This window comes from Chroicocephalus ridibundus, chromosome 1, assembly GCF_963924245.1.
Source record: "Chroicocephalus ridibundus chromosome 1, bChrRid1.1, whole genome shotgun sequence".
In the NCBI taxonomy this organism is placed as follows: Eukaryota; Metazoa; Chordata; class Aves; order Charadriiformes; family Laridae; genus Chroicocephalus; species Chroicocephalus ridibundus.
The window spans coordinates 69,144,372-69,167,347 of record NC_086284.1 but is presented as its reverse complement, the minus strand read 5'-3'; the positions used below and the strand labels follow the sequence as shown (position 1 = coordinate 69,167,347).

Here is a 22,976-nt window from a genome sequence, read left to right as displayed (position 1 = left end):
TCCTCACAGACAGGATGAAAACTCAGAAGCCACAATACTACTGTATTAGACTGGCTATTCAATTTTACAACATTGTTAACGATTCCATATCAAGTACTATTTTTAAACCTTCACAGTCTTATTGATGGCAGACACATGGCCAGTAAACAGTTTTAAAAAAAAAGTGAATTTATTTTTTACTTCATCACGTATGATTCATTTTCTAGAAACAGTCCGTCATGTATACTGTTTAATCATCCTTAAGGCAAGCATTATTTCACTGGTGTTAAGTACAGAGTAGTAGTTTGAATTCATATAAAAATAGCAAATCCTTTAAAGTATAACACCATAACAAAAATGCTAAAACAAACATATTACACTCAGACAAAATGAGCTCTCCACCAGCATTTATGGTCACGTACTATGGTCTGACATTGATGTTTCTAACATCATATCACTTTCATTCATTTCAATCTCAAATGTTTCTTCCAATGGGCGACTCGTATCTGTACTTTTCCTTTGATGTGACGTCTCTAATGTTACTATGCCACTTTCATCCAGGGTTTGTCTTTCTATGTCGAATTCTCTGAAATCCCAGGGAGGTGAAATTATGTTCTTTAATGTCTTCATTGTGTGTACATCGAAATCATAACATCTTAATTTGTCTTTGATCTCTGTTCCTAGGAAAAAAGTCAAACCATTAGTTTATTCCAAGTGAACACTTTCAAAAACGTATCTCAAAGAAACTATGATCCAGAAGCTACTCTGATTCTCTGCTTTCAGACCAACAGGGAGCTGTTGCTGTTTAATGACTGAAGTTGAATAGAGTTGTTGTGAAAGAAATCCAGCAGCCTCCCTTTTGGAAAAAGAGCACAATATAAGAAATACAACTCAGATTCAAAAGTCTGTTACGAGAAGTAATTGCCAATTCCCTTCCCAATTCTCTAAGAGGCATTTTTTGTTGTTTAAGTTACACAAAGCATGGTTTGCCTTAATGCACATCACACGGCTGTGTGGTTCTTCCAGATGTGTCAACCACCTACATATGGAGCAAGACAATGTTGAGAAGAAACATCTGCTTCAACTGCATAAAAAATCAGCAGGAAAAGCGATAAAGCACAGATGGCTTTTACTGGATTCAGCCTCATTAACATGCTTGACAGGACATCAACTGTTCATTACACATAGATCACAAGTTCAATGAAGCTGAAACACGTCACTATGAAGTTTTTTTGGGGGGGTGTGTGCGTAGAAAGCTTTCATAGAACATTTCAAACTATGGCAATATAGTGTATTATTGTTATGGAGCACTTTTTTTTTTTTTTTAATCATATGCAAAGCTCTATTTTTGGAAGCAGATTAATTTATCTCTGCCTCCAGAGATTATCTGAGAGCAGAGTTTTGACATAGTGAAAATGACTTGCCCAGATCTCTCTACGGCAGTAGTAGCTATAATCAAGTCTTCTGACTTTCTAACTCCATGGTTCTATTTTATTTTTTCCACATTCCCTTTGGTTTCTAAGCTGCCACAAATCAATATTTTCTACAAAAGAAACCATCAGCACTTCCAATGGCAAAGAGTTTCTGTTCTGTATACTGGTAAGAATTTACTTTCATGATGCTTACAAAAAAAACCAGTGGTCATCTGCAATTGTTGATAAGTTCTGACTCATTTACCCATTAAAAAAAAAAAGCCACAACAAAACTCAAACAAAAACATACTCTACTTTGTAAGTTAACTAAGTAACGGTAGACATTCTTGCTGTCTCCTCTCAAAGGACTCAATGACTTTAAGAGTCATGTAAGTGAAAGACTTACCAATGTAGGCTTCAGAATCACCAATATACATTTCTATGCAATGTCCAAGCATCGTGACTGAAAATGTGTCATCCCTCCTAAGACCAAGGGCCTATTAAAAAAGAAACAGTAAAAAGTATTCAGAAGCAAATAAAACCATTTACATCTTAAGTCCACGATGGTTCTGAGTTTGTTGGTTTTTGTTGCTCAAAAATGGTATCAGAGCATAGTCTTCACTGTAAAGCAAAACACTGCACAACTAAAATAATGTTGTCATACGAACTGGCTGAAGCAGTAAGGAAGCAAAGCACAAAAAAAATCAGAAAAGGGTATGTATACAGAGAGAGAATCATTCACAAATCATGAAGTAAACATACTACTAAAATAATGATTATAAAATCTGTGAGGAAGTTAATTTTTTATAGCGAAGCTCCAATCTGTACAAAATAGACTGAGACATGCTTGAAGTAATTACAACTAAAGCTACGTACTACAAGCTTCTAGGTAAATAGAACTGCAGCTAAACTCAAGCCAATCAGCTTGAATGCTGAAAATTGAACCGAGGAAAATGCACCATTACTCTATGAGACCGTGAAATCACTAAGACTGTCCTGCAATAATAATATACAAGTATCATATAATAAAGATAAATCTGAGACAACAGAAAACAGCATATCTTTAAATGTTGCCCTTTATATATACTACTTTATATATTCATTCATATATTCTAGTTCAAGACATAGGCTAGAAATATTTTAAATCATTTCAGCTACATGAGAAGTTTATGTACACAAAATGCATATGACAATTATAATATTCAACCAATTTATGAAAAAAAAGGATCCAAGTACTAAGTTTCCCCAAAGTGGCCAATTTTACCTAATTAACAGAAAATTTAGGAATTTTTTTTTTTTTTCCCAAAAATTAAGATTATAAAATAAACACTAATTTGGAGTCTGGGTTAATTCTGGTTCTCTGTTATAAAACCAAACCAGAAATAATAGAATCTGTGAGAAGCACTTTAATTTAAGGTAGTTACATACCGTATGAAAATAGTCGATTGCGCTTTCAAAGTTGCCCATTAGACTATGAATGTAGCCAATAGCAGAGTAAGTAGAAGCATTTTGAGGAATTAATACTAGAGCCTGGCGATGGTATTCCAGTGCTTCTTCATATTTCCTGTTTGGGTTAAAACACAGACAATCTTTTAGTAAGCTTCAGGGTGAGAGATGCTTATATAGTATTATATCGATATTTTCCTTAGCTCAGTGGCACGTGATCCTGCAGGAACTTAAAAATTATTGCATCATACTCTGAACATAATAAAATGCACAAAAGACTCATGGATATTGACAATTTTCTTCCCCGACATAATTGAGAAATCATTGTTCGCCTTATGTAGCACAACAGCTGCTTACAGCTAGGCCCCATTTGGAGATGATCTTAGCAATCTGATACGGTAAATTGCTTTAGATGTTTAATGCTGCTCATTGTAACATTAGCTTTCTTGCTGTAACTTTCATTTTCCTCCCCAGGGGAGCGAAGGAGCAGTAAGAGACTAAATCACTCATTGTTCAAAGTAAGAAAAGCTCTCCAGGCAGAAATTTCACAACCCTTAAGTGCTTCATACACTGGTACATTTGGCACTTCCATTTTGTTACTGTCTCTATCAGAAAAGATTTACACACATCCATAATTTCTTTCAAATCTTTGAAAATTATCCATTAATTAGATTGATTTTGTTATTGTTATTTTGTTATTTGTTATTTATAAAATGTCAAATGCAAACAAGGATTAAATGTACATTATGGCATTACTCTGAGAAATTAAATTGTCACATTTGACATCCTAGTACCAAGTTGTTAAAAATAAAGACAACCAATTGGCTATTCATAAGAAATTTTAATGTCTACAGTTACAATGAAATTATGCAAATAGCAACACATGAAGTGTTGGAGGGCATTAAGGAACAATTGAGGCAGAAAATTTATGCAACTGTTTGCTTGCTGCACGAAACTTTCCCATGACTTGAATTTTATTTTCATTCGTAGTGTTTACCTGTCCAATTAACTACCACTGTATTTTAATATGCTGCTCTCAAATTTCAACCACATAATGCTAGTGAGTAGATATATATCCAGTAGGTTTTTTCATAATACCAATAGCATGTATTATGAACACTAGCAAATTAATTATAGAATGTTTTTAAGTTGTCAAAGCACACGTACGGCTGCCTAAATTCTCAACTTGGTTTTCCTGAAAGATGTTTCACAAGGATGTAGAAATACATTAGGTTGGTTTTCTGAACCTGAACAAATAATACAATGCAAGTTGCCTTAAGTGTGATGTAAGCGGTTACTAACTTATTGTAGAAATTAAATAAAGACAAAAGGAGTTATAACCGAAACAAGTATTTGAAAAAACCTGCAATTATACACATGAATAGATTCCAGAAGCAATGCCTTTTGTTTGATCTTGGCAGAAGGGGTAACTATTATACATCCGTATTTCATAATGAAAATGAAGACTAATCGGCAATTCAAGCACAAAGCAATTACTAGCAAACCCAAAGCAGAAGTACAACTTATATCTACCATAATCACATTCTCATTAGCAGCTTTGAAACAAAAATTACAGTATACACCAACTGGACAATTAAAACCATGACATTAAAAAAAAAAAGATATGGTACTGTTTAAACAAAAGAAAACACTAGTTAAAAACAGATTAAGGTAATTAAAGAGAAAACATTTCTCTGTTAAAACTGTTAAAGCTTGCATACGTACTTTGCACTTTCTTTTTCTCTTCCTAGAATGGAAATATGAAATAGTTCTGTTCTCAAAAACTATAAAGCAGTATTTTATTGCTGTATTAATGTTCCTGAGTATTTCACTTCAAGAAAAAGAAACAAAAGCACTGATCCAAGCAGTTAATTGTCACAAAACCACCTTTATGTTAATTAAATCAGTGGACATATTCAAGTATGTCATGACTGGGACAGCGGCCAGTTCGAATTCAGACCCACACAAGGATCTAAAATCCTACGACCAACTTTCTATCTAGTAAGAATCAATAGTTAAGGAAAGGCTTTCACATTAAGCACTTTAACTTGCATGTAGTAAACTGGATATAAGGGGTGATTAATGTATTTACATTCACAAGTTGATTTAGGGAATCTTGTTCTTACAAGGTGCTTCTACACTGCTCTCATGTGGTACAATCTTGATATAAATGAGAAGTAGGCCTAGAGAAAACATATTTGCGTAGTATTCCAGATAAATGTAGCTCCAGTACTTTCTGCTTACTTGAGCTTTCTGCAGACGTGTCCTAAGTTGTTCAATAAAGGCTCCCACTTATCAACTGTTACCTGCAAAATAATGCAACAATTCAAATAACTGCAGCTTCCCAGACTGTAACTCAATTTTGTCTACTTTTAAAAAAACCAACCAAACATACAAACGAACAAGACAATTCATCCATGACCAAGAAAAATATCACACGCATTTTCAGTTCTTTTCAAAGCACGTATTTAAGCTCAAAACATTTATTCAATAACTCGCTCTTCTAATTTTTCCATTCCCCAAACCCAATTAAATTTATTTAAAGGGTCAGTGATAGTAAAACTTGGATGCAAACCAAACATAATTTGTTTTCTACTTAAAAAAAAAATCACGTCAAGTCTCTCAGCCTAGGAGCACTGAAAAGCCCTCAGATTAGGTGTTTCTAAAATAATCATGAAGGTCTTTTTGCTGTTTTCTCCATAGTCTAACTTCACCCGCTATAAATAAATTAGCTCATTCATGAGGCACACAGAAGACGTTTCCACTTTATAGAAGCAATTTCATTATCTTGAAAGGAGATGCCGTGTTAACAATTATAGCACCATGAGTTGGTGTCGTCATTAACTAAATTTAAGCTAAAAATTGAGAAAACCTATCGTAAAATTCACAAGAAGCCTGTCACAAGGTGGTACTACTTTCATTAAGGCATCTTAAGTTACTCTAGTACAATGTGTTTCTTTAGACAAGATGACAACACACAAATAAAAGAAACGGTACTACCAGTAAGTACAAACTCATTTGTGTGTTTAGGCGTTTAAAGAATCGGGGTCGTAATGGTTGACTTTTGATTCACAAAAGCTCCAGAACTACAAGCACATTTCCTAATAAACTTCTTGCCAGTGATTATTTTGATTACTTTCAGGAAGTTCGTTAAGCATCCCTGGGCCCATTCCCCCACAGTGGCTCTATCTGATAGAAAGAAAACAAATCCAAACCTACAGGATTATGTCCAAACAAAAATGGAAGTCATTCAAGAAATGGCTAACACTTAAGGTGGCAGAAACCATTTTCACATGTGTGCCCTGTTCCACCCTCAGGCCAAGAACCACTGGTCTACTCAGACGCAAGACCGAGAATGAGACCTGGATTCCACTCTCCAGTCAGCACTTATTTTCATTTCATACAGAAACATACTTTTTGCCTTTTCCTGTAGCGCTGAATATAATGTGTGATGATTCTCATGTAACAACCCAACATACACAATTACAAGTAGATGGCCCAAGTTTTAAAGTCAAATTTATATTGTATTGCTTCTACCTTAAAATAAGCATATTTTATCAGAAGCTATTACAGAATTTCCTGGAGTTTTACAAATTTATGATCATGCACGTTATTAGGAAAATACCTCATTTCCAATAGCTTTGATTTTTTCCAGTGCATCAAGAAACCACTTTTCTGCAGTTTTCCAGCTAAGAATTGACAGGGTGAGGGGAAAGAAACGTAAATTAGTTTCATTAGTTTTCATTAGCAGTATGAGCAAACTGTATTATAAATAACAGTTTTTTGACATTATTTTGTCATATGAGTGAAATTAGCTGTAAGAAACCGTAATTTACGTTTGGCTATATTTTGCATGTGCTCCTAAGAGCTAACAAGACAAAGTTAAAAAAATCAGAAGCAAACCAAGAATATTCACTAAACAGTTCTTATATCTTTTAAGATTTTTCAGACTATATCTGGAACCTCCTGAGCTGACAAAATGTTTTGCTGTATAAAGTTTTATAGCATGTGTGCACTTGTGTGTGCAGACTGATGCCTTTTCAAGGCACGGAACTACCCAATGACAGACACACACAAGACAATAACTCATCTCTGCATGTTCCTCAAGCGTTAAATTCTTTCCTCATTCGATCTTAAACAAGGAAGAACAACATAGAAAGAAAGGATTTAGGATAAACACCATCTAAGCTAGAACCAAAAGAAACTTTGTATTCTATAGCTCGATATAAGCACTTCAGTACATGTATTGGCACATTACACTTCAGAATAATCCATGTTTAAGCTCATATTTAATCTCATTTTGCAAGCTTACTCTCCATTTTGAAATGCGACCACTCCAACTTCATGCATAACAAAAGGGTCTTCAGGTGCAATGCTTAAAGCTTGGCTGAAAAACCTTTCAGCTAACTTTGAGTTGTTGGTCAAACCATATTCCAGTCCAATATAGAGCATCGGCAAGTGACACCTATAAAAAAACCCACAAGTATCACACACACATCGGGAATGGCATCACAAACTATAAAGAAATGCCAACTGTGTTTGCATATGTTTATGTATATCCAAGTAAAAAGCTAATTTAAATGGACTATTAACCTAAGGGGCAGCTTAAAAGACTTTATATATTTCTTAGTTATCGACAAGAATTTGAACTCCAGTGCATAATCGTAACTTGCTCTGTAAGTACATGTATTTTCCTCAGTGCTTAAGTTAGTTCTGAGTTTGTTTTTTTTTTTTCTCTCTAGTATGCTTCCTACGTTTCACTTACAAATGGAATGTGGGAGAAGTAATAAGAGAGGGATTACATTTACCAATAATTACAGCCAAATACAATAATTTGATATACAATATGACATGATTAAGTCCACTGCTCATTTTACAAACTTCTTCACAGCAGTGGACAGCTGTTCAAGATACTACTATACAGCAGTTTATGACCTGGTATGACAGACACAATTCACAGATTTCAGAGAACTTTCAGGTAGAATATAGATTACCTAAATATAAATCTTGACTTAGATCTTAAAAAAATTACAACAATAATCAAGTACAAATAATGCAATCAAATACAGATGATTACGTTAGTTTTTTACTCCTTTGTTCTCTACCAGATAATTGTTGCAAATGTATTCCCACTGTTTAAAGTGATATAGGTCAACATTCTACACTAACTATGGATTAATTTTAATTTTTCTGAATATGACATTTTTGACATACCCTTTCATGAGCTGTGCAGCTGTGAAGTATGCAGCCATTGCTTGGTCATGCTCACTTTCAACTGCAAATGAATGTCCATATGCTATCCACGCAGGTCCATAGGTTCTCTCAAGTGTAGTAGCTTTGCTAAAAACAAGAGCAGGGTACAAACACACACATATACGAAATCAACTTTCATCTGCTTCAGATGGCTACTCACATAGCAATGCTGTGCCACATAGTTAGGTATCTATTAAGATAATCTTCTTTAACAACCAGTGGCAAACAAAGTTTAAAAGTTCAACAAACTATTTAGCACTTTCAAGTATCACATTTTCAAGAATTCAGTGTATTATTTCTATTGCTGTTCATGGACAGCAGGAATTATTTGATATTACTGAACATGAATAATGATATAATAGGTGAATTGGCCAAAATACAGAAAGAGCTAGTAGTGACTCATAATGTATTACAAAATACATTACAAGACCTTGTCTCTGCTTTACCCTGAATTCTGATTCCCCCTCCCCACCCCCAACACATGTATAGACCCCTCCTGGCTAGGGATGCTTGCAGATTTAATAAAGGTGGTTTTTACTTCACCACTAAAACCACCTATGTCACTCCGGACAGCCTCTTGAAGAATTTCACACTACTACTTGTCAGGAATTTAAATAGCTTACTCATAATAACCAGACATTTAAACAGTCTAAATTACTAACCCATCTTTACATATATTGTCTATAAAGGTCTCAAAGAAAAATAAAAGCCTTACAGGTTGATTTAGGCTTTCTCATCTGAGGCTTACAGCCCTACTTCACAGCAAGGTCCTGCTCCCCAGTGCTGATAACAATACACACACAAAAGACCTACAGGAAAGAGCACTGGACTGACTGACCAACCTAAAAAGTCCAAGGCTGCTTGTGCACAGAAGGAACTAGATGGCCAAATGTCAAAATTTTCTACCTAACTTCCCTTTCAGATATGAACTCAGGAGAATACCCGAGTGTCCTTAAGCTAATAACTGAGGCTTGATTGCCTAGCTGTTGTTAGCTTGGCAGCACGAGTGAATGCAGGGACTACACCTGCCCCTAACAGGAAGGTGACTGCCAAAAGAGATTCTGCATAAGTCTGTATGGCATTAAGTATCTAGAAGGTTGAGGTCTAAATTGATATACCAAAAAAAGGGTGTCAAAAAAAGGAATATTTTAGTAGTAATCAGTTTACCAAGACTTCTGTTTACTTTATGAGCTTACAAAAACCTGTGAACTTTAAATATTTATTTAGTGAGTGAGCAACAGACTAAGTAAGGAAAGCCGCAAAAAAAATGTATTTTACCTGAGATATCTTCTGGCATGTTCATTTTTGTGGCCAACCATGAGATAGTAGCATCCTACTGCAAACCATGATACCTACACGTTAAAATCAAAATAGAACATAATTAGATATATCATACTGATTTTAGTGAAACATCACCATAGGTGATGCAAAATAGAGGAACAGATTATAGTTAGAGAATTTTCACTGAAATCACAGTCAGTTTTTCAAATTATTTGATATCGCAGACGAGCTAGAACTGCTGGCATGTACTTCTCTAACTGGTTTTGTTCAGCCTTATGAAGACAGCGCTAAGTGGAATATTTATTACTGTCTTCAATTATGGTAGGGAATACAGAAGACAGCGCCAGAGGCTTCTCAGAGGGGCAGTGACAGGATGGGAGGCAATGGGTACAAGTTGCAACATGGGAAATTCCGACTGAGTAAAAGGAAAACAATTTTCACTATGAAGGTGATCAAACATTGGAAAAGGTTGCCCAGCGAGACATATACATTTATTACCGTAGCATTTGTTTTAAATTATTATTCAACGTGAATGCCTCGCATTGAATATATTTTACAGGTATTTTGTTTTAAAAAAAGAACCTTGGTATAAGAAAATTACAATGCATAGAAAAGAAAAGGAGCGAACCACTTTTACTAGCTGCAGCCAGAAACAGATTTTGAATTCTGCTGCTCAAACTATTACATTATAACTTTTATGTGCTTTCACCTAGAAAAAACTACCTAGTAATGAATGCTTAGAACAACTTACAGGATTATTTGGGTACAAGTCCACCAGTTTGTGAGAAAGATAGAAAAGCTCTACATAGTGGGAAGAAACAAGAAAGGAAAATTAAAATGTGCTAAGCCGTTAAGATGTTTCAAGCCCTTTAGCCTTCTATACAAAATATCCAGAACATCTAATGTTATTAATGCACAAGTGAACAAAAATGTTTTCTGTTTAGTGGTAATGCTTCAAACTGCCTCAAAATAGATTTGGGTTTGCAATTAACCAAAAAAAACCCCAACCAACCCAAACAACCCATAAGTCTTCACAGCACATAAATAAGCAGCTATACAGCCCACCCCTTAAAGAATTCTGCAACAACTTAGGTCATTAACATACAGTAAAATAAAACGCCTGTAGTATTACACTTGAATGTATCTTGTCAAGGTAAAACACTATTGAACTTCCTACACCTAAAAGCTAATACGTACTGCCTAGATCAATTTCAAAGAATAGTCCTGTGCATTAATATGCTGAAAATAGGAGAAAGGCAAATAAATGATTGTATTATTTGTAATAATTCTAAGTGATTACTTTTCTAATAAAAATAATAATTCTAGTTACTAGAATTACAACTACTATAATTTACTATGGATTTTCTGACAACAGCAGAAATAATGAGATACAGGATAACAATTCTACTGCTATTTCAAAAGAAATAGCATTACAGTACATAAAATTTCTATTTCTTCAGAGCACAGCACTCCTAAATTGATGAGTTTGTTCTGGAGTACTTCGCATCAGTTATTGGCTTCAGAAAAATCAAATATGAAAGCTGGCTTACACATATGGCTTACAAAATACCAACTTATTTACAAGATGCTTCTCAAGATAGACTTAGAAGAAAAATCAGTGTACTGGCCACATTTTCAGATGTAATTAACTGGAAAGTAACTGAAAAGTACATTTACTAAACTTTGAGAAGTACTAGTACACCTAATGACCTATTTACATACATACAATGCACCATCCTTCGACAGACTGCAAATCATATGAGCTCCTTATTTTATTTTCCAATTGGTTTTAAAGACATTCAACTCCTCACTTGCTTTGGATGTTTATATGCAGTCTGAAATGAGAAAAAGTCATTCCATCTGCAAGTACGCTGTTCTTGTAATTCCAACAAAGGTGCTGCATGATTATTAACTTCTTTGAACTAAAAAAAGGCCTTCACAACAGCAAAGGTGAGGAGAGTTCTAGAATTTTTTCTAATATGGGAAAAGCACATCCACCTACGCACACACACTGCTGAAAGAGTTCCTGATAGTTTAAATTAATATATTTTATTTTGTTGTTGAGCAGAAGTAGTACACCTAGATACAAAGCAGAAATCAAACAGAAATGAAGCAGTGTAGCTCACTAACTTTCGGGCTGCACTGCCCAGTGGTTAAAAGACAGTGATGCTTGTGATCGTGAACGAATAAAGACTCCTTGCACAGCTACTTCCCCCACCCCGCTGTCAGCTCTCAAACTCCCGTCTTTGCCAGTTACTACTGGTTTCTTGAAACTGCAGGTAGGAGGAAGAATACATGTAATTTTTTAAATGGTATATTAGGGGGTTTCTTGGCATCCTTAATTCTTTGTTAAAATTGAAGCTTTACAATCTTCTTTTTGCTCATACTAAATGTTGTGTTTCTTACCATTCGCTTTATTAAGTTCCACAAGCGTCCCTATATGCACAGGTAAACAATTTGCATGGAAAGGATCTTTTTCCATCACTCTAAAAAAATAAAAAAATCTGCAATGAACATTTCAAAAATTTTAATGTGTTATAAGCGAGCTGCTTTTATAGTGTGTAATGTTCCAGTTAATTTCCTCTTTAGGCACTGGAAAACTATTTGTGACTAGGAGGTAACTATTAACAGCATAATAAAGGCTATCTTAAGACCAGAAAAACAACTATTAATTTAGATTAACAGAAGAGGATAACTGAAAATTCTTGCAAGCTGAATATACGATTAGAAAGAGAGCATACAATGCACGCTTGTTTGCAAGTCACTTCAAATTTAACCATCAAACAGCAAGCAACATTTCTGTTTATCTTTTCCATATGTTTCACAGCAACTTTCAAGGAATAGTCCTCAGCTTTCTCAGCTTAACACTAAGCAGTATGCCTTAGGAAACATATTTATCTCAGTTAAAAATCTTGATTTCCTGCAGCGTTTAGAAACAGAAGAATCTCACAGACAACAGACTGCATGCAGGACATGGCTTGTAGGTGTGTACCCTTTTTGTAAGCATTGGCATTTGGTAAACTAAGCAGAGAATAAAAAGATGTCTTCAAATCTATTCACAGAATCTCTTCAATTAGAAGTACAATATTATGAATCCATTCTCAGAGAAGTACACCTTGAAATAGTCAAAAGCTCACATTTTTAAATAGTTTAAAGTATTTAAAATGAAAAGTATAAAAGAACATGTAAACAAGGATATTAGATGCTCTCTTGAAGACAGTCTAAAACTTCGAAGTTATATGAACTTCTCAGACTCTCATTTCCAAGCTCTAGCATTTGTGATAGTCTCCTCCTTAGGAGACATTTAGTCCTGCCGCTTTCTGCTAGACAAGGTGTGGCAATTAAGTTTCAGAACCAAAAATGCAATAATACAATTTTATTGACTTAATTGGAGTAATTTATTTCAATAGACTAATGATTTTACTCAGACATTTAAATTCACCCTGTCAGCATTCTCTACAGCCTTCCCACTGCCTGTAGTCGGTTCCATGGGATATTATACATAGCGATGGCTTGCTTCAGCTAAGAGAAAGATGTACAAAAATGAAATAAAACCCCTTCTATTTTATACTGCTAATATTCTTAGACTATGCAGCACATACACAAAAATACAGTTTCTTAAAAAAGTAGTGGTCAGGCCAGCAGAAAAACCAGCTCCACAACCACGTGTTCACATTTACAGTAGTTGAAAAGCAATCCATGTTGTTGCTCTGACCCATCTGACAACCGAGCAGCAGTGTACGCCTGGGCTACATAGAAAGTGAGACACAATACTTGGCACATCAAAATTAACATAACTATTAATCAGCCAGAGAAATTACACTTCCTAACTAACCAACTGATCCAAACCTGTTCATTAGGAAGGCCAAACAAGAAGTAGGTACAGAACACACAAAACTGAAGGTACTAGAGTAAGGAAGAGGACGGATGAAGGGAAGTGCTGCACAGTGCTGATTAACTGGATTTTTGCTTTGCATATTTCTGCTACATATCATAAAAATAATGTGTCTTGCCAGACACAAACTACACATTCTACATACCTGAAGCTTTGTATCAAATGGTTATGTATGTCAATGCATTGAACAATGCTATTTGCAGGCATAATTATTATACTACAGCATATAAGAAAAAACCCTCAAAGTTGCTTTGTATACTTACACAGAAGTAAGCTTGTAACACATTTTGAAATCACAGTTATAATAATGTCTTTCAGCTAAGGATACTACCACATCCAGGTTTTCCTGAAGACCATCCACTGATTCAGGAATCAGTGTTTCGCTGGGTTTATTATACTGAAAGACAAAAGAAACAACATCTGAATTCAATCTAAAATCCGATGGGAATTATACATAATATGGTATTATGTGGATATTAATATATTTAGTTCTAAAAGAATATTTAAGCAGCATTACGCTTCTTAAAATTCTTAAACAAAGTCCATAAGACACAAATTTGGTAAAATGGTTCTTTATAATGTACTTAAAAGCTCATTTAGAACATGAAATGTGCTTGCCAGTGTCAATATCTTAAGTGTAGGCTGTAAAAATGACTACACTATATAGTTGTCTTTTCAGTGCTCTCACATTATCTTTGGAAAAAATAGTCTGGAATAATGTTGTTATATCCTACTATTTTCAGGTAACTGACATTTTACCTACATTATTAGTGTTCTTTTTCCCCACCTAGAAGTTTCTCAAGAAATAAACTTAAGAAAAAAATAAAAATCAGAATTTCAAGTTGTCACCACACCAGAAAATAAGTTTACAGAAAACTATTATACTACCCCATAAAGTGATATCTACCGCATCATCAATTTTAAAATAATCAAAACTACAAAGGCCTTATTTTAGTCCAATGTTCAGAATAAATGGAATCCAAGAAAAGCTACACCTGAAGTCAAGATTTTCAAGCAATTCTCCAGCTTTTTAGTAAGTTTTGGGGTTTACCTTTTTCAATTTATTCTCAAATAAGAAGTGAAGCAATTCTTGTTCTTCTTCTGTACATTGTCTACTAAGAGGTAGAGATTCAAGAAGTTCTTTTTCTATTTGAATTAAAAGAAAAAGTCATATTACAGAAGAAACAGTAAGATCCAGCATTTTAAGAACTTAGAGATGCAAAGAATTTTATGATGCTCATCCCAAAACTACAAGGAAGAAAACAGTACAGATACACTCAAACCAGATAATACTACTAATTATGTAAATTAAAGATTGAATTCTTAGTTTTTCCTTCTACACTTTTAAATAAAATATAATAAAGATGACATAACACACTACTATTTTTATTTAATCTACATGTCAAATTTTATCGCTCAGAACGCTATAGTAAGTAATGCCTACTACAACTAAGCAAGCACTAGTAGCATTTTGTGGATTTAAACCCTGAGAAGCTGAGAACACAGGAAAAACATTTTTTAGGCTGGGCAAAGAGCATGGGAGCTGCCAGAGTTAACAGTCAGGCCAGCTGGGTTTGTTTCTTTTAATTCTTAGCACTGCAGGACTGAAAAATAAAGTTCAAATGTAAATTTGAGCAGATTATAATTTTCACCGATTTCATGTGTTTTCTATTCTTAACATTTTGCTTTAGTTTTTATCCAGGAAAAAGGCATATTGAGAAAGCAGCTAAGTTTTACTTGTATTTGAGAAATACCACTATCCAGACCTTCTTGTGCCGTCAGCATATGGTGCGATGTTAAAAGATCAAATGCTTCAAAGCAGTAAACATCAAGCTTCAGGGCCTCTTTGTAGCTGTATGTTGCTAGGGTTCTATTATCCAAAGCATCATAGATCTTCCCTCGCAAAAGGCATATAGAGCTCTTGATCTGGTGGAAAAGCAGGGCCGGAGGTCAAAGACTGAATCAATGTTTGCAATTTGGTTTTGAGCACAAATCAAATGGGCTCCCTGAAAAGTAAAAAGCATTTCATGTATGATGGAACCTGGGTTTCTACTGCTGTCTTTAACTAAAATGTTGTCTCTACTATCTTAAAAATATCAAATAAATGCTCTGTCAGGTTACCTACTGCCAAACAAACACATGCTTGAAGCAAGCAGAAGGAGTATAGAGTTTATCTTTTCTACTTCCGTCATCCAGCTCTCTGATATTGAGCTGTAAGCTACTTGTACTAAATTCCCTTCATATTCAATATAGGGAAATCGTCACTTTGAAAAGCAATTCACTTCTTTGTTGACTATTAAACCACATATTTCAGGCAAAACAAGAATGATTGCAGTAGAGATGAAAAAGGCAAATCAATGGACTCGACTACTTTGAGCAGAAAAATATATTCTTCTTTTCAAGCCAAAACATAGATGTTTCAGAAATGGGAGTAGTGAAAGATCATCATTACCATAGTTAAAGTTGTCCTAAGATGTCCAATACCTAACGTGTTCTTTCAAAACTCTCCAGATGAGTATTCAATTCAGTCTGAAGGCCACAGAAGTCTCGGCAAGTTACTTGCGGCAAGTTTACGTATTAGGCACCTATGCCATTGGACTAGCCACACAGACCAACTCTCTCAGGAACCCACCCACTAGAAACGGTATAGCTGCATTAATAACTAATAAACTTCAAGAGGCTGCTAATACTGTATTACTGCTGGTATTACTGTTACCAGCTCAGAGTCCAGTCACTCTTACTCTGGAACTACTATCTGTGCAAACTAATTCAATTAAGTTTGAAAAAGCTACATTCCTAGAGAGGAGTTTGATTTAAAATTTCTCATAGCAGTATGCACTTCAGTAGTTCTCTCCTTTGGCAAACCAAAGCCATCCTCACATTCATGAACTACATTATCACAAGCATTTGTGAAGGTAAGGCCTGATGGAAGTCGAGTTTTTTGGATGGGTTATTTTTCAGACAAAATTAGTTGTTTTCTGTCTGATTTCAGACAAAATCAGACAGTTTCCCAATTTAGTTCAATAATCAGCCATCCAAACACTTGGGCCAGAGTACCATGAAACAAGGAGCAAGAATGAACACCCAAATCTGAGGACTTTTCCCTTTGCTTGCAGTGGTAGCTTAAATATTCCCATTAAGGTGCACTGAAGTAACCTGGTCTAATCCACTTCTCCCTTAAGTCCATTAATATCAGCATTTGAAATAAGTTCACACTGATGATTTAACCCATTTCGCTACTTTAGTCTTACAGAGAAAATGCCATCTGTCCGTCACCTTCACTGTAGTTTTAGCTAATAAACTTTAATTGAAAACTCCCTAAGTAAAGACTCTTCGCAGACTCTTCAGCCTCCCCGTGGTACTGATCCCTTTTAATTGTGTGCCTATAGAACATTTTTTCACTGAGCTTCAAAAACTTCACCTTCACATCACATAATTTTCAAGTGTGATCAAAAAATGCTCCACTGAGAACGCCACTTCAGTGATTAAGGAAATACCTCATTAAAAATATCTAGAGGAGAAGAAAAGTTGCTTTGTTATCTCAGAATCTGCAGCCCAATTGAAAGAAGTATTAGTTTACATTATCAAGACTGAAATTGCAGCGTAGAGATAAGACTCTAAAAACCAATGCTAGATCATGAACTTCCTGAAAAGTGTCTGCAAATAATTTATGGGAAGTTGTTGAAAAGCACTGTTCATTTTAGCAAGCCAAGTTATTTTCATATACGCAAGATGACTTCTGACTGAAAGGAGAAAAATTCATCATTTTTGAAAAATACCTTATCCAAAAAAGAAAAACTTAAACACAGAGTTTCAGATTCATACAGCTGTAAAATCACTTTCTGACTTCCCACATTTTTTTCTTAGTTATAAAAAAAATTGTTTAAAAAATGTCACTTACAGAGGATTGTGACATCTCCCAGTCTGTGGAAGAGTCTTTCAATCCACTTTCATCCTTGAAGTACTTTTCAAAAAGTCTTTTGTTGATTGGCTCTTCCATATCAAGAATATCCAGGGCCTGTTGATGTTCTTTTGCAGCATACTAGCCAAACATGTGCATGTAAAAAACAAGGTTGGGATTTGAAACATCTGTACATAAAGCACCAATAAACACAGTGTCACATTTCAAAGGCATAGATTATAATAACCAGTGCTTATGAGCAGGTTTTTCATGCATACATATTCTTACTTGGACATGTGTCATTTTATAATTGCAGCCAACTATTTAACTAGTCATCTATAATACGCAAAAATTTATAAAATTAATATCTACAGAAAAATCTATTATTCAGCATTATGCAATCACAGAAGCAGATATGCTTCTAAAAAAACTTAATACAGGTTTTAATAAAATACAATGATCTTCTTCTAAAAGCAGCACATTATTCTATTTCAAATTTCTATATTTAATCTACCAATTGGTTCGGTTGTCCTTTGAAAGCACTGCATTTTACTATTTATGTATCACATTTTATACAGAAGTATAAAGCTGCTAACTATATTTATACAACCATAAATCACATCTCCTCCGGTCAGACTACAACCAACCAATTAAAAATGTAAATATGAAGACATGACACAAAAATTATTCACATTCTTTCCCCACAAATTATTAAAGAAGTATTTTCTTTCCTGGAAAAAAAGGTCAGTTGGATTTCTTTAGAATAGTACCACAACGGATACTCCAGTGACCATACTGAAGGTTAAAGAATTAAGTTAACTGTCACAATATTTAAGCCTGTTATTCCAATGAACACAGAGATCTACATTGCCTGTCAGGTACCTAATCTTCACAAGACGCATACTTTGTTTAGTTTGGTTTGTTTCCAACAGAGGTTAGAACACATACTCACATGACATCTAGCTGCAAGGTAGCGACATGCTTCATATAACTGAAAGAAAAATTTCATACATATTAGTTACAAAGATAGAGCATGTTTATTTACACTGCTAGACTCCATTTTGCTCTCTCCTTTTTCAGTTGTATGGCTTCTTCACCCCTTTCACCTCCAAAAATCTTTCCTGACCAAAATAATTAAGTCTGTAACACTTTCTCTACTATAAAACTCTCAAAGGACACTTGCTCCACTCTGGCCTTCACCACTCATTAACAGAGAGGAAGGACAATTTCAACAACTACACCTGAAGTGACACTCCACCTTCCCATACCTGCCGCAGTTACATCCTTGGACCCCTTCTCTTTTCTGTGACCCTATCTGGGGACAACAGTTTCAATCTGTTCCATTGAACACTGGGATATAATTGGTTCAGATAACTACATCATGCGGGCTTTTTAATCACTTTTTTACCCATAAACCTTATCCTCTGATGGTGAAGAAGTCACTGTGGTTAGCAGCAGAGGTTTAAAAGTGGAGTAACAGTAGTAAGTCATTTTAGTCAAAGACTTACCTTATCCAACTTACGCGATCGAAGGGCATGTGCTGCCCTATGATACTGAGCTGTTAGGTAAAGACATTGGGCCAACCAATAGATATCTTGTGGTTCCTCTAAAATAAAAGAACAAATTATAAGACATTAATTTATAATATATATTTAAACATTTTCATACAGAATATTCCATATTGCTTCACTAGAAAAGTATTTTTCCCCTACTCTAGCATCCTATTGAGTTAGAAAGTTTAATTTTTTAAATATGTATCTATAAACAACTTGTAATATCTACCAGTGAGAGATTAAAATGAAAAAATAATCAGATTTTAACTTTAAAGACATCAGATAGTGTACTGGACAATGACTACAAAAAATCTCATATTAGAGGCGTGTCATGAGAAGGAGACAACAGCGATAAAGATCTGAAAAAAAAAAAGTAGCCTTTGTAAGTTACCCTGCCCTTGGACACAGGGCAGAAACAAACAACTCAAAATTGCGTGTCTCAAAAAAGACTGGTGGGAACCTAACAACAGTGAACGTGAAAGCACTAGTCTTCTACAGCTTGAAGTTATGATTGCAGAAGCACAGACTAGTAGTCTCCTGCTTTATTTGCAACCAAAGCTTTTGTGGGATCAAGCCCCTAGAATCATTTCAAGAAGTGTAAATGGACCATGGCTGTAGGCATACATAGGCTACCAGTATCAACTCACTCAGGTAAACGTGCTTGTCTTCTACTTGTAAATTCTACTTGGCACCCAGAGCACCAGTGAATCCTGTAGGAAACCACCGTTGACTCTCATGGTTATTTTGTTTGGTTTCTTTAGGTAGGCAAACCTTAAGGTTTAGCCAGACATTAATCATAGAATCATAGACTCTTAGGGTTGGAAGGGACCTCTGGAGACCATCTAGTCCAACTGCCCTGCCAGAGCAGGGTCACCCAGAGCAGGCTGCACAGGAACGCGTCCAGGCGGGTTTTGAATGTCTCCAGAGACGGAGACTCCACCACCTCTCTGGGCAGCCTGTGCCAGTGCTCTGACACCCTCAAAGTAAAGAAGTTCCTTGTCGTGTTTAGGTGGAACTTCCTATGCTCAAGTTTGTGCCCATTACCCCTTGTCCTGTTGCCGGGCACCACTGAGAAGACCCTGGCGCCATCCTCCTGACACCCGCCCTTTCAGTATTTACAGGTGTTGATAAGGTCCCCCCTCAGTCATCTTTTTTCCAGACTGAAGAGACCCAAATCCGTCAGCCTTTCTTCATAAGTTCAAAAGGGACAGAAGATTGGCCCTACTCTATTTGGAAAAATTTCATGCCAAAGATCACAGAAAAGCACTTACACCAAACTAGAAACTTCCACATTTAGCCACGCAGCTTAAAAAAACGCCGTCAAAACCAAACCAGAACACTATCAGAAAGAAGTTAATAATAAACAATGTAAAAAGTAACTACTTACCATGAGACAGTGAAGCTACTTTGTCTGCCCAAAACAGGGCACTTTGATACTGCTGCTGTAAAAGCATGATAGAAATAATTAGTATTTATTTGCGGTTAGGTTTCCTGGATTATTTTGAAATATACTGTACGTCATTCACATTTAACATCTTATGTATGTGGTCTCTAATGAACGTCACTTCACATTTGAGATCTTTATAAGTTCAAAAAACAGTTTAAAAGGGCCAGTACTGTAACTTCTAAAGGATATAAAAAAGTAATTTGAGGTGGGATAGTTCATTTATTTTCCATGAAATGCAGATATCTTTGACCAAAAGGTATGCACTACGTAAATATTGCAATAGGTCATTAGTTGATTTGCTATCACTGAAAAAGCACCAGAGTCCCTCCCCTTCCAGTTAAGATCCTACATGTTAGAAGGAAGAGAATACTATATTAAAAAAGAGACATATAAATTACTTCAGGAAACTTCAGCAGCATCATCTCTGATTAAGAAATTTTCATTTCCCAGTCAAGATGCTTTAACCTCACACAAACCATAACCCCTATGTTAATTTCCCCTTACTCTTCGATACACAGTTTCACTGTTAAATCTGTAGTCTAGAAGAAGCAGGTGAAAGAGAGAAGACCAGTGGCAACTACAGATCCGACAGAAGCAGAGTTTGCACGTATATCTCACTAACTGAGCTAAAGTTGCCATCAGATTTGGGCTGCTAGGCAAAACCTCACAGAATTGGCTGGAATTATTCTCTGAGAAGATCAGCAGGGGCTACTGTTGTTCCTTTTTATCCTTCTCCATGCTATGAGGCATAACATGCTTCCCAGGATCTGCTGGACATCAAACAGATACCCTGCCATTGCAAGGACTTGACACAGTAAAAAAGCCTTGATCACTTCTGCTCTTTCCCGCAGTGTTACAGTTGTGGAGTTTGTTCACAATCTTAGAGACCGTTTTATGCTTTTGGAGTAGAGGCTTGGCAGACTTTTCTGAAACGCACACTGATAGTGTTCTAGTCCTCACAAATCACTACACTCCATGACTAAGTGGTCTCTTCTATCCTGCACTCCCATATTCCCTCCTTGATGGGGATTAAGAATGCCCAGCAAATTTGCCAGGAGAATAGTTTGGTTTCAATCTGCATTCCCAGGGAAAAAAAACCACAAAACAAAACAAAACAACACAACAAAAAACCAAACCCCACATATGTAATAGCTGCCTACAAGAACGGATGTTTAAATAATTCTTTCAACACCACAAAAGAAAGTCATAACAGGCCACTATACAACTTTTGTTGAGCAGTTCTACAGTACCATAAACTGACTATATGACACAAAGAAGCAGTCCTATGTTCCTCCTCCTCAGAACTGCATAAGTGTGTCTATACAGCTGTGTGGCAAAGCAGCTTGGTGAACCAGATTAACTCAAACGAGTACAGCAAAACAAAACAATAAAACCCACCAAATTAACTTAGGTCCACAACTAATCTTTCAGTCAGACTTGCTGGCCACACGCACAAATGTTTGTGCTAAGTGAAGGCATGGCTTTCTCTCAGTAGCCGGTGCCAGTACCAAGTGTCTGAACTAAAAACAAAGCAGTGCAGTTTCGTGCTACACTTAATCTAATTTATGAATGCATTTTTCCTCTTGCATTTGTTTGTTTGTTTGCCCTGCGGCAACATAATTGCCGAACCCATCAACAAATGAAAACAAGCCTGTCCTTCCCAATGGCAGCCCGCAGCCTGGCAGCTCAGCACCTACAACCAGCAGGTAACCGTGGCCCAACCGGCACCGGCGAGAGAGGGACCCTGCAAACACGCCTTCGCTGCCGCTCCCACAGCGGGATTCCCTCCTCTTCCTCCTCCAGGCGAGGAAGAAGTCCCGGGCTCCCCCCGTCACCTCCATGTCACGCTACGAGGAGGCCACAGGCCCCGGCTCCCCGCGAGGACCGCACCGGCGCCGCTCCCGGCCCACCCCACTCCTCGCCCATCCCCGCGCCCTCCTTTTCCAGAGGAAACGCGGCGCTATTTCAAAATTAACTTCCTCTCCCCTGCCACAGAGGCTGGCACCTAAGCCCCGGGCCTTCCTTCCCCCCGGGAGCCGGGCCGTGAGGGGCCTTTTCCCCCGAGAGGGAAACCCAACCGCCCCTTCCCCAGCCACCCCACGCCGGCCCGGCCCGGCCCGGCCCGGCTCGGCGCCTCACCTGGTCGATGTACTGCCGCACCCGCTTCCTCAACCGCTCCAGGTTCATCCTCCCGCCCGGTGTGCTGGGTGAAGCGGAAGGGAGGGATAGGGAAGCGACCCAGGCGCCGAGCCCGCCGCGCCGGGAGCGATGGCTTCTCCGCAGCCCGCCCGGCCAGCCAGCCGCCCTGCCCGGCGGTGCCGCGCTCAAACCCGCCCCGCTTCCTTCCCGTCCTCCCTTCCCGCCCTCCTTCCCGGAAACAGCGACCCGAGCGCATCGTTCCGGCAGCGCTGGGGGACGCCCCGCGTGGTGTGGTGGTGGTGGAGTTGAGAGGAATTCTGACTTTTCTCCACAGTCCATCCCCAATAACTTTATTCCGAGACTCTTCTCAGCAGTGTTGAGGGGAAGGTTTGTCTCTGTGAGGGCCCCGATAGAGACCTGGCCCCGACTTTGGCTACTGCGGCCTTGTGGTGAAAAGATTCCCCTGGAGGCTTTGCAGTGATGGCAGTCGGCATGTCAGGAGGTTTTCTACGAGTCCTTCATCACCCAGTCATTTCTGGTATTACACAGATTTGGGAATCATTATCCACTAGGACATCGCTGAAACATGTCAGCTTCTACTACTGAAAAACAGATAATGTGAAGGAATGAATTAAAAAGCCTGATTGGAAGTAATTCAGATGCTGGCCGA

At 37.0% G+C, this 22,976-nt stretch overlaps 1 protein-coding gene across 2 annotated transcripts; it reads right to left on the bottom strand.

Annotated features, from left to right (window-relative positions):
• Positions 1–147: 147 nt before the first annotated feature.
• On the bottom strand, positions 148–22,515 carry CDC16 (cell division cycle 16). Of its 2 annotated transcripts, XM_063338410.1 has the most exons (18): positions 22,307–22,515; positions 20,108–20,162; positions 18,676–18,773; positions 18,120–18,158; positions 17,168–17,308; positions 15,033–15,192; positions 14,318–14,412; positions 13,530–13,663; positions 11,778–11,857; positions 10,123–10,172; positions 9,369–9,442; positions 8,052–8,177; positions 7,150–7,302; positions 6,463–6,526; positions 5,082–5,143; positions 2,820–2,955; positions 1,798–1,888; positions 148–659 (listed from the first exon to the last, which is right to left on the bottom strand). In XM_063338410.1, exons 1-18 carry the CDS (start codon positions 22,352–22,354, stop codon positions 394–396), a joined length of 1,872 nt encoding a protein of 623 aa, XP_063194480.1. In that variant the 5' UTR covers positions 22,355–22,515; the 3' UTR covers positions 148–393. The 2 variants fall into 2 exon arrangements, with proteins under 2 accessions (XP_063194480.1, XP_063194487.1); XM_063338417.1 differs by lacking the exons at positions 20,108–20,162; positions 22,307–22,515 and having other exon boundaries at positions 17,168–17,355; positions 18,676–18,774.
• Between the last annotated feature and the right edge of the window lie 461 nt (positions 22,516–22,976).